This window comes from Hermetia illucens, chromosome 6, assembly GCF_905115235.1.
Source record: "Hermetia illucens chromosome 6, iHerIll2.2.curated.20191125, whole genome shotgun sequence".
NCBI classification, from domain to species: Eukaryota; Metazoa; Arthropoda; class Insecta; order Diptera; family Stratiomyidae; genus Hermetia; species Hermetia illucens.
In genome coordinates, this window is record NC_051854.1 from 27,960,675 (window position 1) to 27,978,774 (window position 18,100).

At 40.7% G+C, this 18,100-nt stretch overlaps 1 protein-coding gene across 4 annotated transcripts in view; it reads left to right on the forward strand.

The window, feature by feature from the left end:
• The window catches only part of LOC119660238 (nuclear factor NF-kappa-B p110 subunit-like), a 47,972-nt gene extending 40,193 nt beyond the window's left edge, over positions 1-7,779 (forward strand). For 3 of the 4 annotated variants that reach the window (XM_038068690.1, XM_038068688.1, XM_038068689.1), the window contains exons 12-15: positions 2,032-2,212; positions 2,281-2,572; positions 7,216-7,444; positions 7,514-7,779. In XM_038068690.1, the coding sequence (XP_037924618.1) occupies positions 2,032-2,212; positions 2,281-2,572; positions 7,216-7,434 (692 nt within the window). In that variant the 3' untranslated portion in view covers positions 7,435-7,444; positions 7,514-7,779. The remainder of the gene's footprint in view (positions 1-2,031; positions 2,213-2,280; positions 2,573-7,215; positions 7,445-7,513) is intronic. The other variant, XM_038068692.1, reaches the window with a different exon arrangement.
• The last annotated feature ends 10,321 nt before the right edge of the window (positions 7,780-18,100 follow it).

Here is an 18,100-nt window from a genome sequence, read left to right on the forward strand (position 1 = left end):
GCTGGCCTTTTGGTCATTTGCCAATGAATTCGATGTTCAGACCAATCCTGCCAAATGAGTTCTCGTTCGCGCGATTTACATATCCATACCATTGAAAACGTTGATTTCCAAATTTTTCTACGATCGGTGCAACCACATTTATTTATACATCGCCAAGAAAAACCCAGTCTTTGATTTCCATCAGCGTTATATTCCTAAGCCAGGATTGACTGGCATGGAAGGAATTATGTTCGCTTTGGGGAGGCATTTTAGATGTTGTCGATTTGGGCCATGTACGGATTAAGGCGTGAGCATCACCCCTAATGAAGCGTGCCAAGATATTTACCGGAGTAACTTTTTCTCGTCGGGTAACACGGCAGGTGCGTCGAAGCAGTATATGTTACTTCGGATGTTCTAGGCAGGTGATGTCTTCTTAATTAGGTTCTGGTTCGAATAATAATTTCAATAAGGCCCTACAAAATACTGCTTAGTGAGTAGGTTATTCTGCAGGTCTACTGATCGCTTTGTACGTTACCGGTATGGTCGGATTGAACAGGATACCCACCAGGATGTCCGAATAAACAAACAGATCCAACTTTCCTTTTCGTCAATGATTTTAGTTTATTTCCCCGAATACGTATCTCGGCAGCTGCTGCTGCGGCTACTACGTACTGAGGGAAAGTCCTGGGGATTTAATGTAAGTACCTGCCGTGTAGGCATAATCCCACGGTCCGCTTCGGACACGGATTGATTTTGGGACCACAATCAGAGCCCCGCTGAGTGTAGGCTCAGCATTCATACCAGTGGATGAGAGGCCTATCTAACACCTCTGTCGCAACTAAGGGGTACGGCACCCGAGTTGTACAGCGCAACTCCACGCTTGAGCCCCGAGGAGCTCTGCCCGCGATGTAGACACAACCACCATGAAACTCCCACAAGGGGGCCAACCGCAAATAATCGAACCGAGAACACATCCTCCAGGAGTTCTCCCGGAGCATATGCTCTCAGAGGGCCGTCCCGGTTCCCATGGTACCAGATAACCTCTGGTGAGGCTTCGTGGCAGAGCCACTTCAGATGAGTCCCTTGCATACCCGGGTCTGATCACCCTCCTCGAGTACATGGAGGAACGTATTTGGGGAAATAAATTAAAATCATTGACAAAAAGGAAAGTTGAATCTGTTTGTTGGTTCGGACATGAATTCTGTGAATGCAAATACGGCGGACGCCACCAGGAATTTACAGCTAAGCCTTTGAGAGTCTCGTTTCTGCTTCCTATTTTGGTTCATATTGTAGGGAGGTGTGCAGATTAGATGACCATGCCGGCGAAAATAACAAAGAATATTTTAGGGCAGTTAGTGGGAAGATAATGGAGACGAAGATGCTACGTGGGACTAGTGGCGTCACACGTTTAGATCACATCCGAAATGAGGATATCCGCGATCGTTATGGGGTTGCACCGATCGCGGAAAAGTTGCGAGAGAGGCGTCTTCGATTGTATGATCACGCAATTCGTGCAAACGAGAATTCACTTGCCAATATTGTTCTAAACGTCGAAGTCGATGGTAAACGACCAAAAGGCAGGCCGAAACAACGGTGGCTTGATACGCTGGATGGGGATTTGAAAGCCTCGAGATTGCACCCAGATCAGGCATTCGATAGAGCCAAATGGCGAAGCCGATCACAACGAGCCGACCCCGCTTGTGAACGGGACAAAGGTTGAAGAAAAAGAAGAAGAGTGGGAAGATAATTTAATTGCCTACGGATATATCTGCCTGCAACTTTACATCCTGCGTCTATACTGTGACGTGTTTTGTTGACAAGGAAGTTTAAGTTCGTCCTGGTATCGGAATTGTTTGTTATCGGAGTTGTTAGGATACCTTGTTAGTAATAACAAGACCGGATTAGCTGCGTTGAATGAGCGACATTCACTTTGTTATTTTTTGAGCGTAAGTTTTGCTACTATTTTTTTTCTAAATGGCGTATTTTTTCTGTTAGAATATTGAGAAATCGATTAAAACGGTTTCAATGTCTTTTCATTTTCTAAACTTTCAGGTGCAAATCCAAACCTTCCAGATAATAAAGGAAATACTCCACTTCATATTGCCATCGAGGAAAACCTAACAATGTGCTTCAATCGCATTGTTGATCCACAAAATTACACACAAGGAAGAGTAGGCTTAACCATCGACTGCGCGAACGATGACGGTGTCACACCTCTGCATTTGGCTGTGATGTAAGATTTTTAAAAAATTTGCTCCACGTCATTGTATTCGAATATATTTTTCTTTGATCCCTGTCTAGGAAAAACAATCAACAAATGGTAGAACTTCTTCTGAAAGTGGGCAAGGCATCAACAAAATTATGTGTATCGAAAAGTGGAAATAATGCTTTGCATTTAGCAATTGAGGGAAACTGTGTGCCGATTGTTCGGTATTTACTGGAAAACACATCTATAAACATAAATGAACCGAATTGGGCTGGATTTACACCACTAGGATTAACTAATTCAATGGATAACACTTCAGATGAAATAGTTTGTTTGCTTTTGAAATGGGGCGCCAATGAGGACGATGCGAGAATTTCATCCAGTCAGGTATGTATAATTTTCACAATAATGTTTCTTTATTTGCAAAAGTATTGTAGATTTAAGGTTAAGGAGAGAAAATATTTTAAGGCAATTAAGAATCTTACAATTTTGCTCTTCACGGCCTTAACATTTCCAAGTATTCTAAGTCTCTGACTTGACTAAGGTGCAGTCCTATCTGCAGCTCAGCTGCTTCGTTAGGTAATTATTCCATTAAATTTTGAAAGCAGATCTCATTTGGATCCTCACGCTTAGACTCCTTGAACGTAGTATAATACATGGCGATGCTGCTCACACGAATATAGAATTTTCTGATCTGCCTGCCCACACGAATATAGAACCTTCACGATTGTCCGTAGCCTGGTTCTAGCTAAAGCTGGACAATCGCAAAGGTACTGCCTGAGGGTTTCTCCCTTCTCTCCACAAGTTCGGCATTGCGAATTGTAGGGTGTACCAGTGAACTACCGCCCCATTTCTCTTCTCTCATCTTGCTCCAAACTCCTGGAAAGATACGTCAACGACTGGTTGACCGCGCACTTCGGTCACCTAATTGTCAAAGAGCAGCATGGTTTCGTGAAACATAGATCACCCGCTTGAAAGTTTCTGGTCTTTACCAAATTTGTTGCTAAATGCTTGAATTCACGACACGAGGTACACGCTATTTATACCGATTTCTGCAAAGCCTTTGATACCGTTGACCATAACATTTTCCTCTCTAAACTTTCATTACTTGACTTCCCTCCCTCAGTCATCTCCTGGATTTCCTCCTATCTCTCATACCGTTCCTGCAAAGTTTCTTTTCATGGTTACTGATCTCGTTCCTTCTCTCCTTCCTCTGCTGTTCCCCAAGGCTCTATACTTGGCCCGCTACTCTTCCTATTTTTTGTCAATGACCTCGCCTCCATCCTCACCTACCCCTATTTGCTTTACGCAGACGACCTTAAATTGTTTGCCTCTATTTCATCTCCGTTGGACTGTGCTCTCTTACAGTCCATCCTTGATAATTTAGTCCGTTGGTGTTCGGTCAATATGCTAACACTGAATGTTAACAAATGCCACTGGATGTGCTATTCCCCTCTGTGCTTAAACCCTCACCAACATCCTTTTCCTATTCTCTCTGTGGACAATCCCTTTCACTACTGACCTCCTTCAAAGACCTGGGTGTAATATTCGAGGACAAACTTCGTTTCCCACTTCGTTGACAACCAAAATGTCTGGTTTTATCCTACGTTCCCCCTCCAACTGCTGTGTAGCCAGGTCCCCCTTCCGCATCCGTGACTGCCGTGCTCTTGATGTTGTACAACGCAAATTCAGTCAGACCCTCTTTTACAAAAACAACTTTCCCCGGGTTGATTATCCGTCACGACTCCGCACCCTCAATTTCCCCTCCCTACAGCAACGCCGTATCTTCATTGATATGTGTACTCTTTTCAAACTCTGCAATTGTTTGATGGACTGCTCCCCCAACTCGGATATTACTTTCCGTATCGCCTCGTCTCATAACACACATAGTGCGGACATTTTTTATGTACCCTTCGCGGAGGCCGAGATTTACTTCCACTCTCCGATCCCGAAGCTTTGCCAGTCCTACAATGCGCTACAGCTTGGGTCCTAAGACTCTATTTCCCTCTCTAGCTTTAAGCGTAAAATAAGCCATTCTCTTGCTCCTCCCTCTGAGTACAATATATAATAAGGACTAGTCCTAATTAAATAAATAAATCCCCTTGTCTTACACCGTTGTTCACGTTGAATGGTCCGTTGAATGATCCTCCTGTTTCAATCTGGCCTCGCACATTAGTCAATCTTATCAGTTTCGTTTGGGATGCCGAATTCTCTCATGGTCGTGTACAGTTTTACCCTGGCTATGCTATCATAGGTGGCCTAGAAGTCAATGAAAAGATTATGGCCATATTCCAACAGTTTTTTCAACGCTTGTCGCAGCGAGAAAATTTTATCTGTTATTGATTTGTCTGAAGTGAAGCCTCTTTGGTATGGACCGATTATGTTCTGGGCGTATGGGACTATCCGGCCTGGCAAAATAGTGGAGAATGTCTTATAGATGGTACTCAGAAACATGTTACGTATATAATTGCTGCACTACGCGATATCTCCCTTTTTTTGTATGGAAGAAGTAATGCCTCTCCCTCTCAATCGTCAGGCATTGATTTACTGTCGCACAGCTTGAACACATTTTTTTTAACCGTTTGATGACCTTATTTAACCAGCTCGACATTAATTTCATCGGCATGTAATATATAATTCTAAAGCCAATGAATTTCGCGGACTGTTTCTTTCATAGTTGGTAATGACCGCATTTGTCCGTCTTCTTCAATTGGCGGAACCTTCAATTCGCCGATAATCTCGTTGTTGAACAGTTCATCAACATATTCAACCTATCGTTTCATACGGTCGGAAATCAGAATTCCCTCATTGTCTCGACACGGTAAGCATCCGGGTGTATATGGCGTCTGTTGACTTGTTGCTAAAACTTGCACTCTTGGCAAGATTGCTCTCTGTACATTTCGAGTTCACAAACCTGTGGGTTTTCTCGGGCTTCCTTTTTCAGTTGGTAAAAACTGCTTCTCCGCTCGACGAAATTCGTGATCTGTTTTTGAGAGTGCAGCAGTGTTTAGTATGCGGCAGCGTTCCGTTGCTAGCTTAAATTCTTTATCGAACCAGTCGTTCCGACTTTTTTGCGACTAGGTCTAAATATAGGTCGTATCAATGATAGCGTTTCTCCGGTGGTTGCGGAGATTCTTGATTGATGCTTCAACTCCAGGACCTTTGTTAACTATGGTTATTGTGGCATTTATTTCCACCTTATAGATGTTTCGGAGGATGCTATGGATGGATTTAGTGTCCACTTTCATCTGATTGTCAAAGGGTATTCAACGTGGAGTTGTTACTCGGGCTCGAAGCACCATGTCAACGAGATAGCGATGCGAGTCTCTATTGGCTCCCCTTTCTGTTCTGACTCGATGGTGAGCGCTAAACTGTTATAGTGAAAGGTCGCGATTTAAATCTCACTGGTCGCCGAGGGATTTGTTGTCGTGACTGGATATTGGGTACTAGTCTACTCAGCTGTGAATGAGTACTTAAGTCAAATTAGGGTAATATTCTCGGGTGAACGCAGTAATATAATAATAATAATCGTTGTCGCAATCTAAGTTACGGTCTTGAATGAAGTGCTCTATCATTCAAGACCGTAACGGGGGGACTATAGGAGGCAATGTGGTCAGCATTGCGCTCGCCTGAGATTATTATCGAATCGACTGGTATCTGACGTCAACACAGGATACAAACTCCTTATGCTCTAACCACCCAGCTATCCGGACACCGGTGAGCGCAATGCTGAACACATTGCCTGCTACCGTGTACTTTAATGGTAATGATACACCCATTATGGTCTTGAATGAACTGCTCTAACATATTTCAAGACCGGATTAGGGATTGTTACGGCAACGAATATTACTATATTATGTTCTGACATTCATCAAGGTGTGGCGGTGTTCAATTAAATGGAGATACCCACGCTTGTTGGTGGACTACTTATTCCACCACCATTTCGTGCGAAATTACTACAAAGTCGGTTATCATCGATGTTTTTATTTATGCTATGGGTGCCAAAGTATCCCCCTACTTCGCTGTTAAAATCTCCCAATATGATTTTGATATCATATCTGGAACAGGCTTCGAGGGTTTGTTCTACTACCTCATAGAAGGTATTCTTCTACGTTTCTATGCGCGGGAGACTTTCCTTCAGCTTTTCGTTAGGAAAGACCTCCCAGGGATCACCACATGGTAGTAGGGCTTTTGATTTTATTTTAGCAGGCGTTACCCAGGTTTTTGCTCCATCATAGATACCAATCCACGTTTTCGCCCTGACCGAGGTGTGATCTCGCCACTTCTGTGAAGTATGTTGGTCAACTCACTACTATGCGAATTTGAAAATCTATTAATACACACTCAAGCTTATGTTGACGACGTGTCTGTGCCAGCAGTTGATAGAGATCTCTGAACGTTGAATAGAAATATACAATGCGCCATTGATCTGATTGACAAGTTGCGCCTCAGGCGTGGCCTTTTATTAAATGCAAATTAAATCACAATACTGTATTATTTGCAAAAAAGAAGAAACTGAATGGTCTTTCCCTAATAGAGATGAGGGGTAAAACCCTTCAACTCTCCGAAGAAGTGGAATATTTGGGTGTTACTCTAGATAAGAAGCTTCTTTGGAATAAATATGTAGAGCTAAAGATGAAATGCGCTCTCACAGCTGATGGACAGTGCAGGCGGATCTTTACCTCACCATGGGAACTCGAAATATTTATAAGATAACTTAGCTAGAGAGGATTCAATTTCCCCCTTTGATGGGACCGGAACCAGCAACTGGAGACTTGGTAGCATTGGCTAGTGCTTCTATCAAAACCTGGGAGCAAGCTTCCCATAATGAAAGGTGGCAGAGCGCCAATGCTGCTAGATACACCAAACTTTCCTTCTCGAAGCCAAGCAAACATACTTGTAGTTTAGTTGCATTGGATTTCCTGGCACGCCACATCTTATTGGCGAGTGCAGTGATCCCCTTCTCTTGTATTGCCTCCATGATTAGCTAAAGTTAACTGTGTTTACTCAACCACATACGTATTTCTTAGCAGATAGAATATGACGTCCGTTCGAGAGGGGTCCATAAAATGCAACCAGGGAAGAATACATCAGGTGATAAGGATAACGAGAAGCCGTTGGAAATTGACAAAAAATCACAAATTAATCGGTCTGCTTCGTCACGGTCATTTTCAGTTTTCTTGACGATCTTCACTCTATATAGTGCAATAAGGAATATATTTTGGAAATTTCCAAATAAGGATGGATAATTTGAAGAAAGTGAGTGGAAGCTCTTGTATGTATGTTGAGATTTTTTCAATAGTTGTGTTGTTTTTTCTTCTATTCCAGAGTTGGCAAACCAAACTGAAGGATGTGATAAATGCGTTGCATGCAAAGATTAAACATTGGACTTCGTTGAATTTTTGTATATCATTATTAAGTTTATATAAAAACTATATATATTTTTACCTTCTATCTTTTATATCTATATTTTGGAGATTCACATGATAGTGAAATTAGATGTTGCAATACTAATATAATAACATGTTACAATACTAATATATATATCATACTATCTGATCCACATAAATAAACGCGAAACCTAACTATTGCAATTCATTTTGTGTGACATAGTTTACATACTACCAAATAATAAAATATTACTCGCGGTAATGTGAACAGAATAAACCCAGTGATGTTCATGTTACTATTAGTGTTCACAATAAAGAAGAGGGGGGGAGGGGGAGTAAGGTAACCTCTGTTTATACTTTTTCAAAATATGTCGTTCCATGTTACACGTTTGGAGTCTGTTGGTAGATTTTTTAAGGTTACCTTTTCACTCAAATTCCATAGTAGCCAGATTTCCGAAAGGAAAGAAAGGTGATGAGTTCAGTTATGTTGTATAAATTATAGTAGTAATGTATCGTTTCAGATGAAGCTCTGGAACAAATCCCATCTATCCGTAATCTTTTTAATTCGCTTAAAAGCGTAGTATTCCCGATATCTCCATTGTTATTTTTTCAAACATTGGCCAAGCACTTACCGATTATTATGAGAGCCATTTTTACAAACAAAACCTTATTAAAATCGGTTTACTGTCTGTCTGTCTGTCCGTCACACGCATTTTTCTCGAAGACGGTTGTAGCGATTGGCACCAAATTTGGTAGAAAGGTGGGAACTGTGAACGCTCACGTATATAGTGAGTTACATCCTTTTACGTCGAATTTAAGGGGGGGTCCCCATACATGCAAAAGGAGGGTGTACATTTTTTTTTCATCAAATATAGTCATGTGGGGTATCAAATTAAAGATCTCGATTAGTACTTTTCGAAGCCAGTCTTAGTTTTGACATTTGTTGAAAAGGTGGGGGGTGTGGGGAGTTGAAAGTGGTCATTTTTTTAACGAACCCATTCTCAGGAACTACCCAACCGAAAAATCTGAAAAAAATCAGGGGGCTGTCACTATATGGTACCTAGGCTCCAAAATACCCTCCATACCGATACCTGTTCAAATAAAGTTAATAATAGTACATTTCCGGATAGCTGAGTGGTTAGAGCACAAGGCTGTCGTACGGAAGGTCGCGGTTCAAATCTCGCTGGCGGCAGTGGGATTTGTATCCTGATTTGACGTCGGATACCAGTCGACTCAGCTGTGAATGAGTACCTGAGTCAAATCAGGGTAATAATCTCGGGCGAGCGCAATGCTGACCACATTGCCTCCTACAGTCTACTGTAGTGTACCGTTACGGTCTTGAATGAAGTGCTCTAACACACTTCAAGGCCCTGATCCAATATGGATTGTTGTGCCAACGATTATTATTATTATTATTAATAGTACATTACTATAATTTTTAGTAATTGACAGGAAAACCCCCCTTAAGTTCACCCTAGAATCACAAAATTTTGCAACAATATAGGCTACAGCATAGAGCATGATCCTGCCAAATTTAGTGAAAATCGCACTATTCCTAACAAAGTAATACTAAGTCAAAGCTGTCGCTTCTCTGCAAATTCGAGACTATGAATGTCAATATCACTTGAAAGTGGCTATTTTCACATAATATATGCATATTTTACGTGTTACATGCTAATGGGACAAATGCACACCCAAATCTCTTTATAAAAGAAATACACAAAACCTTTCATACCTGAAGCGTCTAGCTTCCGGTTTCCCGACTTGTTCTTCATGTTGTCAACAAATTTATTATGACGTCTTTGAGTTTTCCAAATTCCTATTTTTCTATTTCCAAGCATAGAACTGTACAACCTATGTCGGTAATAAAGCTTTGTAAGTCGCAAAGCATTCTGGCCAATTCGTTCAAACAATAGGCGTGTACCAACTGTGGTTTCAGCGTGTAGTAAGTTCCTTTCGCCTTTGTTCATTTTTTCTCCTCACCTCCGTTATCCTCTTTTCAAATTCAAGTCCTATCCCGAATGCACATTATTCAAAAACATTAAGCTATTTCCAACCCTCATTTATAAAATAATTCTTTTTGAAATTTCTATCACAAAATGCTATCACCCTTAAATTCCCCGAAACCGTAAACCCTACTTAACCGTTATACAATTACATAAATTTTCAAACATCAAAACCTCTTTCTTTCTTTGTTTTCCCCATAAATTGCATCGCCCGGTTATGGGCTCACCCATGCATTTTTGCCCAGCGGATCAGTTCAGGCAACTGCAGAACATATATGTGCGTTAATGCGGAACAGCAGAACGATGGTTTTTTTTGTTTCTAACGCGCTACCGGCAGAGATCTCCAGTTTGAAGAGAAAGATGTGGAAAGTCGATTAGAACGGTCTTTGTATTTTGGAAGAGGGTGTACGGATTCTGAAGGAAAAGTGATTAAAGTTTAAGAAAAGGCTTGTGAAAATTTCTCGGTGGATATCATCAGATAATATCAACTTTTTTGTTGGGTGCATGTTAATAATGTAAATTAATGAATACTGTTCGCGAACACAATGAAAGTATGATCTATTTCACGTAGGGAATTTATATTTTTAATATGAGAAAAATACTTTGGAAAGAGACAGCATCCTGTCGCTAAATAAGTGATTGTTACGATAGTGCAAAAAGAACTCCAAAATATAATAAAAATTGCACAATATATCACTTTATACATAAGAGTAATAACAGTATAATCCTTAGGACCAGCAATTCAATTTCGAGCGAATCATTATGTAGGAGCAGTATATTTAACGGTAACTATAATGACTTTTCAGGAAATACAAACGGAGGTCATGGTATTACGAAATATCCAATAAACATCAACGGATAAATTTGGAGAGTAGAATTTGCAGTAATAATATTGCCTTGAAAAACTAATAAAGTTGCAAATAAAGGGAAAGGAATCCTAATATGGATTTAAGTGTGCGATATGGAAGTGTATGTGATAAGAAGTGATCTGGATTTGAGTGAAAACAGTAGTACGAGCGATTTTACATTACGTTGTAATAAGAAATTGAAGGAGAAGGGCCGGCTATCTTCAGTTTTCTCAATTGATTTTAACAAAGAGGATACTCCAATCGCTGGCAAAAGTGGCCATGATGCTCCGAAAAGCTATGGCGGCTTCATCAGCTGCTGCAAGTAACCAAAAGACAATCATCAGGATTATGGGCCACGGCAACATTGAAATATCCACAAGGTGCTTGAACTTCTAGAGCACAATCTTGAAAATTACATACCACGCTGTGTGGTATCGATGTGCCGAGCATACGGAAAATTCATGTAAGTTTTTTTTTTTTCAAGAACATTTCTATTTCTAAACGCTATTTTTCTGCGCTATTCATTTTTAAAAATATAGTAGATCGATATTCACGATTCTATGCCTAACGTTTCTGTAATTCGTAAAACATTTATTTCCTTTCTATTACTGAATAGAAGGGAACTTCATTAATATGCCTGCTGATGGCTTCAAAGGAAAAATGAAAATCGATTGATTTAATTAATTGCCTTTCATTATTTACCAATTTTCAGAACTTTTCTACTACCGGAACGTCAACAACGACTCAGACAGGGATTAACCACAGTCTGCCTCGAAAAAGTCTACCGCCAATCACTTCGCTCACCTCTCCACCACCTTCTTGTCCATTGAAAACCTTTTTCCAGCCTTCATCAAGAAAATTAAATGAAAACACGAATGAAAGATTTTTCAGGTTGAAGTTGTGATTTTGATATTGTTACGTACTTACTTTACGTAGATGTCGACTTGGATACCGAGACTTTCGTACTCGGGACGATTTACGTAGAAACTTGGGACTTCCTACACCGCTTTTACTTGAAATCTCAAGCCTCCCGTAATTGATTCCGCATGTGTAATTCACAACACATGCTTGAATTATACACACTATTCCCGTTGATCCGTATCACTGGATTGCGTAGCACTAGACAAAAACCTGTCCGCTGTCTTCGTTATGCAGACTATTTGAAACTGTTTTCTATTCTTGACTCACCTATTGAACATAATCGCTTGGAATAAAACCTCGACACACTGGATAATCAGATTTGATCAGTTACTTCCTCAGAGAAGAGGCTTAGTGGAAAGCTCGACAGTAAGCTTCGATTTAATTATCACTACGTTAACACCCTAAGCCAAACTTACAAATGTCTGGTGTCATTCTTTACTCCTCTTATCCGTTCAAAGATGTTCATCATCAGTCATTCTATATAACTCCTTCGTTCGCAATATTTCAACAACCGTGCGCGGATTTCATCGTCATAGCTGTTATCGGTTGTGATTTTCGACCCTAGATAGGAGAAATTATCAACGGTCTCAAATTTGTAGTCTCCTATCTTTATTCTTCGTGTTTGACCAGTGCGGTTTGATGTTGTTGGTTGGCTGGTTTTTAGTACTGACGTTGCCACTATATATTTTATCTTGCTTTCATTGATGTGTAGCCCAATATCTCGCGTTGCCTGCTCGATCTGGATGATGTCGATATCGTCAACATAGGCCAGTAGTTGGGTGGACTTAAAGAGGATCGTATCTGCTTCGTGTACTTTTTGAGTTCACAGACCTGTTTGTTTTCCCAGGCTTCCTTTTTCCGTCTGTGAAGTCGCTTCTCCGCTCGCCGGAGTTCGTGATAAGTATCCGCGCGTGCCCGCGTCCTTTGAGAATGCAACATTACTCGATATGCAGTATTCTTTCGTTCCGGTTCTAGCTTACATTCATCGTCAAACCAGCCGTTCCAACTCTTTTGCGGCTGGTGCCAAGTATGTTTGTGGCCGTATTTATGATAACGTTCTTCAGGTGGTTGTGAAGATCATTTGTTGATGCTTCATCTCCAGGGTCTCTGTTGACTGCGATTATTGTGGCATCCATTTCCCTCTTATAGGTGTCGCGGAGGGCTGTGTTGTGGATGGCTTCAGTGTTAACTCTCACCTGACTGTCAGAGGGGATTCTGGGTGGTGTTGTTATTCGAGCTCGGAGCACGGTGCCAACAAGATAGTGATCTGAGTCTATATTGGCCCCCTATATGTTCTGGCATTCATCAAGGCTGAGAGGTGGCGGCGTTCGATCAATACATGGTCAATTTGGTTGACAGTGGTCCCGTCTTGTGGACCGTTGTGTATGTTTGTGAACCGCTTTCCGCGCAGACCAGGTACTTCCAACAACCATTTCGTGTGACACTACTAATTGAATAATACGCAGTCCGTTATCATTTGTATTTTGATGTAATCGTCAGCCATCGCGTAAGTAGGCTTGAGACGATCAATGGATACTGCAATGATACGCCCGGCAATTTCAACTTTAAAGAACGGTTCTTTGCACTATCGTTAGGGATGAAGACATGGCTTCCTGTTGCCAGGTCTTTAAATATGAAGATTCTTTTGCTGTCATGTTGACTCCCATGGACTGCAAGTAACGCTGTCTCAATTCGTTGAAATTGGACTTGTACTGCTCGTTGTTGGACTATAAGTTGAAAAATTCGCCTATGTAGGAGGCATAATGGCTGATCATACACCATTTCTGCTGCAGTTGCGCCGAGGTCTTTCTTCCAAGCTGTGCAAATGCCTAGTAGCATGGCATACAATGCTTCCGTCCAGCGGTTAGTAATAATGGTTGGCGCAACTATCTATATTGGATCAGGGCCTTGAAGTGTGTTACAGCACTTAATTCAAAACCGAAATGATACACTACAGTACACTATAGGAGGCAATGTGGTTAGCATTGCACTCGCTCGAAATTATTCCCTGATTTTTAGCTGAGTCGACTGGTTTCCGACATCCAGTCACAGTAACAAACTCCTCTGCCATCAGAGAGATTTGAGCCGCGACCTTCTGCTACGACAGCCCAGCGCTTTAACCACTTGAGCCATCTTGACACGTGGCGGCTATTGTGACATCTTGTTGCTGCTATGAGCTGGCGGTGAAAACGCTCGACCATGCCATTAGCTGCCGGATGGTATGCAATAGTTCTGATGTGGGTTGCATCGATCAGATCGCTGAGTTCTTAAAACAACCTCAATTCAAACTGTTTTCTTTGATCTGTGGTGATCCGAAATGGTGTGCCGAACCTGGAGATTCATGTGTCAAGGACCGATCTGGCAACTATGATAGCTTTTTATCGGGGATTAGTGCTACTTCCGACCAACATGAGAAACGGTGTATCATGATCAGACAGTAGGATTGCCCCTCACAATAAGGCATAACGATAAGATCCAGATGAACGTGCTCGAATCTAAATTATGGTGGCGCAAAGGTCCCGACTGATGCAGTCACCTGACGAGTCAGTTTTGATCGTTGACAATTATTGCAACCACGCGCCCAATTCGTGCAACCGGGTTCATCACATGCACATGCATATCTCTCGCAATGACCCTAATTGTCCTAGAGGTTGTATTTTCATCTCAAAAATTCATAAGAATTGGAACCAGCCAGGTTTATTGTCCACATGTTATAAGATGAATACTTATAGAGTTTTTGCTATTGGTTGAATTAGCCGATCAATTTCACAAAAGTTTCAACACCCGCAATTAATATGGTTGACGGACTCGTGGCGATTTGTTTTTAACTCAGACAGCCTATCGAGAAACCTGGGGCTCATTATCAATTAAGGTTTCTTGATTCCCTTTAATGGCTTCATGGTTTTCTTCCTCGTCCACGTCCGTTTGATAAATTATCGTTGGTGAATTAACTAAGGGTTTGGCATTTGGAAGCATCAATTGTATGCGATGCTCATCCTTAGATCTATTCGTTCAAAATACCGAAATCCAAACTAAATTGTTCAAACTTTCATTAGTATTCTGCGTAAAACCGCCAACACAGTGTGCTAAAAGCTGAGTTCTTCCCGCCTGATAGCGGATGAAAGTTCACTTGATAATGGATCATGATCCGGGCAATAATAAAATATTAATTTATTCATTAATTTTCCGATAAGTGTGCCTTTGTCAGAAAGAGTGGTTCTAATCGAATTACTGACTTTGGTTTGATTTCCTTCAAGTATTTTGTTTACTAGATCGGGCACCCATCCTGTTTTGAATGAGAGAATTCCCATCTTCAATACACTTTATGTACTTTGTTCTATATTTTTCAAGCGTTGAAATAATGGAACGAATAATTAGACTTCCTTATTACTAACGGGTCCTTAGTGTCCGATTTCAAAATGATCCTCTTACTACTCTTGAAACTCCACCGTATTCGGTTTCTACCCTAGTTTTACATAATTTACACTACGAACAAAAAACATCTAAAACTTTCCCGGAATAATAACCAATTAATCTATACAAATCAATGATTAACCACTTTCATCATTTGCATTTTTTGTTCCTTTACAGCTAAGAAGAAAAGTGCTTTGTATTTTATCAATTTAAAAATCGTGCGTTGATTTATTCAAGAAAATGTTATATCCGTGAAGCCAGAGAATTTTTTCGCATTCGGTAAGTCTCAAACCTGATTCATAACCAAAATAAACCTACGGTTGAATTTAAATGATTTTTCAATTTTTGCATCATCGCCATTATTTTCAACGGGGTAATAACCAGTTTCCTGTCTAGGCTTGCCTTAGCCAGGAACTTAAGGCAGCCCAGTTTTACGCCGAGGTCCGATATGCCTTATAGCTGAACAAGTGAAACTCCAAATACAAACACTGTTTAAATACATTTACTCAGTATGTGAGCCAGAAATATTGATTGAATTGTACAATGGTTATCATATCTTAAATTAATTTTATCTACTTCCTTGTTGACGACATGGCAGTGCCTTTAATATTTATACTAAGGATTAACTATCTCTACCTTAGTTGTCCCTTTCAATAGAACTTTTCCTATCCTAAATCCGACCGGTCTAGCAGGTAATAAAGGACTTCGGAGGATCGAAAAAACTTATTATCGTTAACAGCGCAACAACCGGTATCTGATCTAAGCCTGCCTTAGCAAGGAACTTCCGACATCCCAGTATTGCACCGAGGTGTCTCACAGAAAATCTTAAAAAAGATAATATGTGTCGCCATATATACGAAAGGAAGGTGTAATTTTTTTTCTCAGAGAGTTGTCCTGTGAGGCGTCAAATCAAAGGTCTCAATTAATACTTCCCAAAACTTATTTTAGGTTAGAGCACAAGGCTGTCGTACGGAAGGTCGCGGTTCAAATCTCGCTGGCGGCAGTGGGCTTTGTATCGTGATTTGACGTCGGATACCAGTCGACTAAGCTGTGAATGAGTGCCTGAGTCAAATCAGGGTAATAATCTCGGGCGAGCGTAATGCTGACCACATTGCCTCCTACAGTGTACTGTAGTGTACCGTTACGTTCTTGAATGAAGTGCTCTAACACATTTCAAGGCCCTGATGCAATATGGATTGTTGCGCCAACGATTATTATTATTAAAACTTGTTTCTGATATTGTGTAAAACATGGTGGAGTGGGGGTACCAAAATGTGCGCCGCAAAAAGTGATCTCGTCCTCAGAACGCATCCAGCCAAAAAAAGATATGAAATATCACACATCCCATTTCGATATCTGCTCAAATGAAGTTTATAAAATCTAATTTCAGGGCAGGAAGTGCATACTATCTACACTGGTTTTTCTAAAGCCTTCGACATTGCAACACACCAGATACTTCTACCTAAGTGTCACAAAGTGTCACTCTATGTGCTGTTCGCTCAAATCCTCATCTCCTTTTCCTACTCTCTTCATGGATATTCCTTATCATAACATAACTACACCCAAGACCTCGGAGTCACTTTCGACAATAAGCCTCGAAGTCAACAATCGAGCTGCAAAACTGTCGGGCCTTATTCTTCGCTCCCCGTCTAATTATAACTCCATCCAGCCCTCCTTAAATTTATTCAACTTCCTCATGAGAAGTACTCTCGAGTACTGCTTCGTGATCTGGTCACCCTCCCGTAGATGTGATTGTCTTGTCCTTGGAAAAGTGTAACATGAATTCATCCACTCCCTCTTCTTTAGGAAAACTTCCCTCGTGTGGACTACCCTGCCGCCTTTGCTTTCTGAACCTCCCCTTGTTGCACTGCGAAGAACCTATCTGATTTAAGTACATTTTTCAAACTTCCCTCGGGTCTGATGGGCTGCTTCGCCTCTAACAACATCATATGCCGTCCTGTGTCTTATAATATAGACAAAGCATACATTTTCAAAGTGCCCTTGGTGCAGCTCGAAATCAATTTCCACTCCCTATTCCTTGAATTCGTTGAAGTTATAAAGCGCAACAACCTGGCCCCTTACACATTTTTCTTTCAGTAGTTTTAAACTTAGGTTAAGGTTCTTGTTTTCTCCTTCTTCTGAGGGCAATATATAACTGGAAATTATTCTGTTTATTATTCAGCGTCAGTGAAAGCGTTTTCACCAATTTGGTTATCGTCCATAAAAAACCAATCTACTGGCATGCAGAAGAAATGGAAGCAAATCGTTGCATTGTACTTTTTAATATGTTTAAATATGCAACCGTGAGCACTTAAAAAAGTATCAGCGATCGACATCCTGACAATTGCTCTCTTTTTAAGGTTTTGTGTAAAACCTTTTTAACGGACCTATTCTCAGAAACGACCCAACCGAAAAATCAAAAAAAAAGTCGGGAAGCTGCCACTATATGGTGCCTAGGCTCCGAAATACCCTACTTACCGATAACCTTTCAAATAAAGTTAATAATAGTATATTACTATAATTTTTAGTAATTGGCTGCAAAACCCCCCTTAAGTTCCTCCTAGCATCATGCAATTTTACAACAATATAGGGTATAACAGGGACCATGATCCTACCAAAGAGTGGGAGTGGAAATCGCACTACTCAAAGAGTGGGAGTGGAAATCGCACTATTACTAACAAAGTTATAATAGGTCAAAGTTGTTGCTTTTTTGCAAATTCAAGATTTTGAATGTCAATACCACTTGAATGTAGATATTCTCAAATAAAATATGCAAATATTTCGTGCTACGTACTAATGGAACAAATGCACACTCAAATGTCTTTATAAAAGAAATACACAAAACCTTCCGGTTTATCAACTTGTTTATTGAATAAATGTGGGATTTCCTTTATAGTGTTAATGGCGACGTAAATCATTTTTCTGGAGCGATCAACTATTTCAGATGGGTTTTTACCTGCTTTCGAAAAATATATATTATTGTTCTTTTGTTTCTGATGTGTAATGCCGACATCTACTCAGTTTTACAATAAATCATTTCAATTTGTCGTCAAAACAAAATTGAATCGTTTTCAGCGATAAAAGAATACTCATCACCACCAGTCCAAATGTGATTTTTCTTTGTCTACCTGCAAGAGGTTCAGTGAGTTAACTATATATCTTCACCTACACGCCACCGTACTCGGTCCATTGAAATACGCTCCAACTCCACGCAGGACTTCTAGAGACTCGTATTCTACTGTTCTGCGCCAAGTGCGCTTGGGGCGACCCACTCGTCGACCGTCTTTGGAGAGTGGGTTCCACTTCATGGAGTAGCCAGCAATGGAATTACCGTCC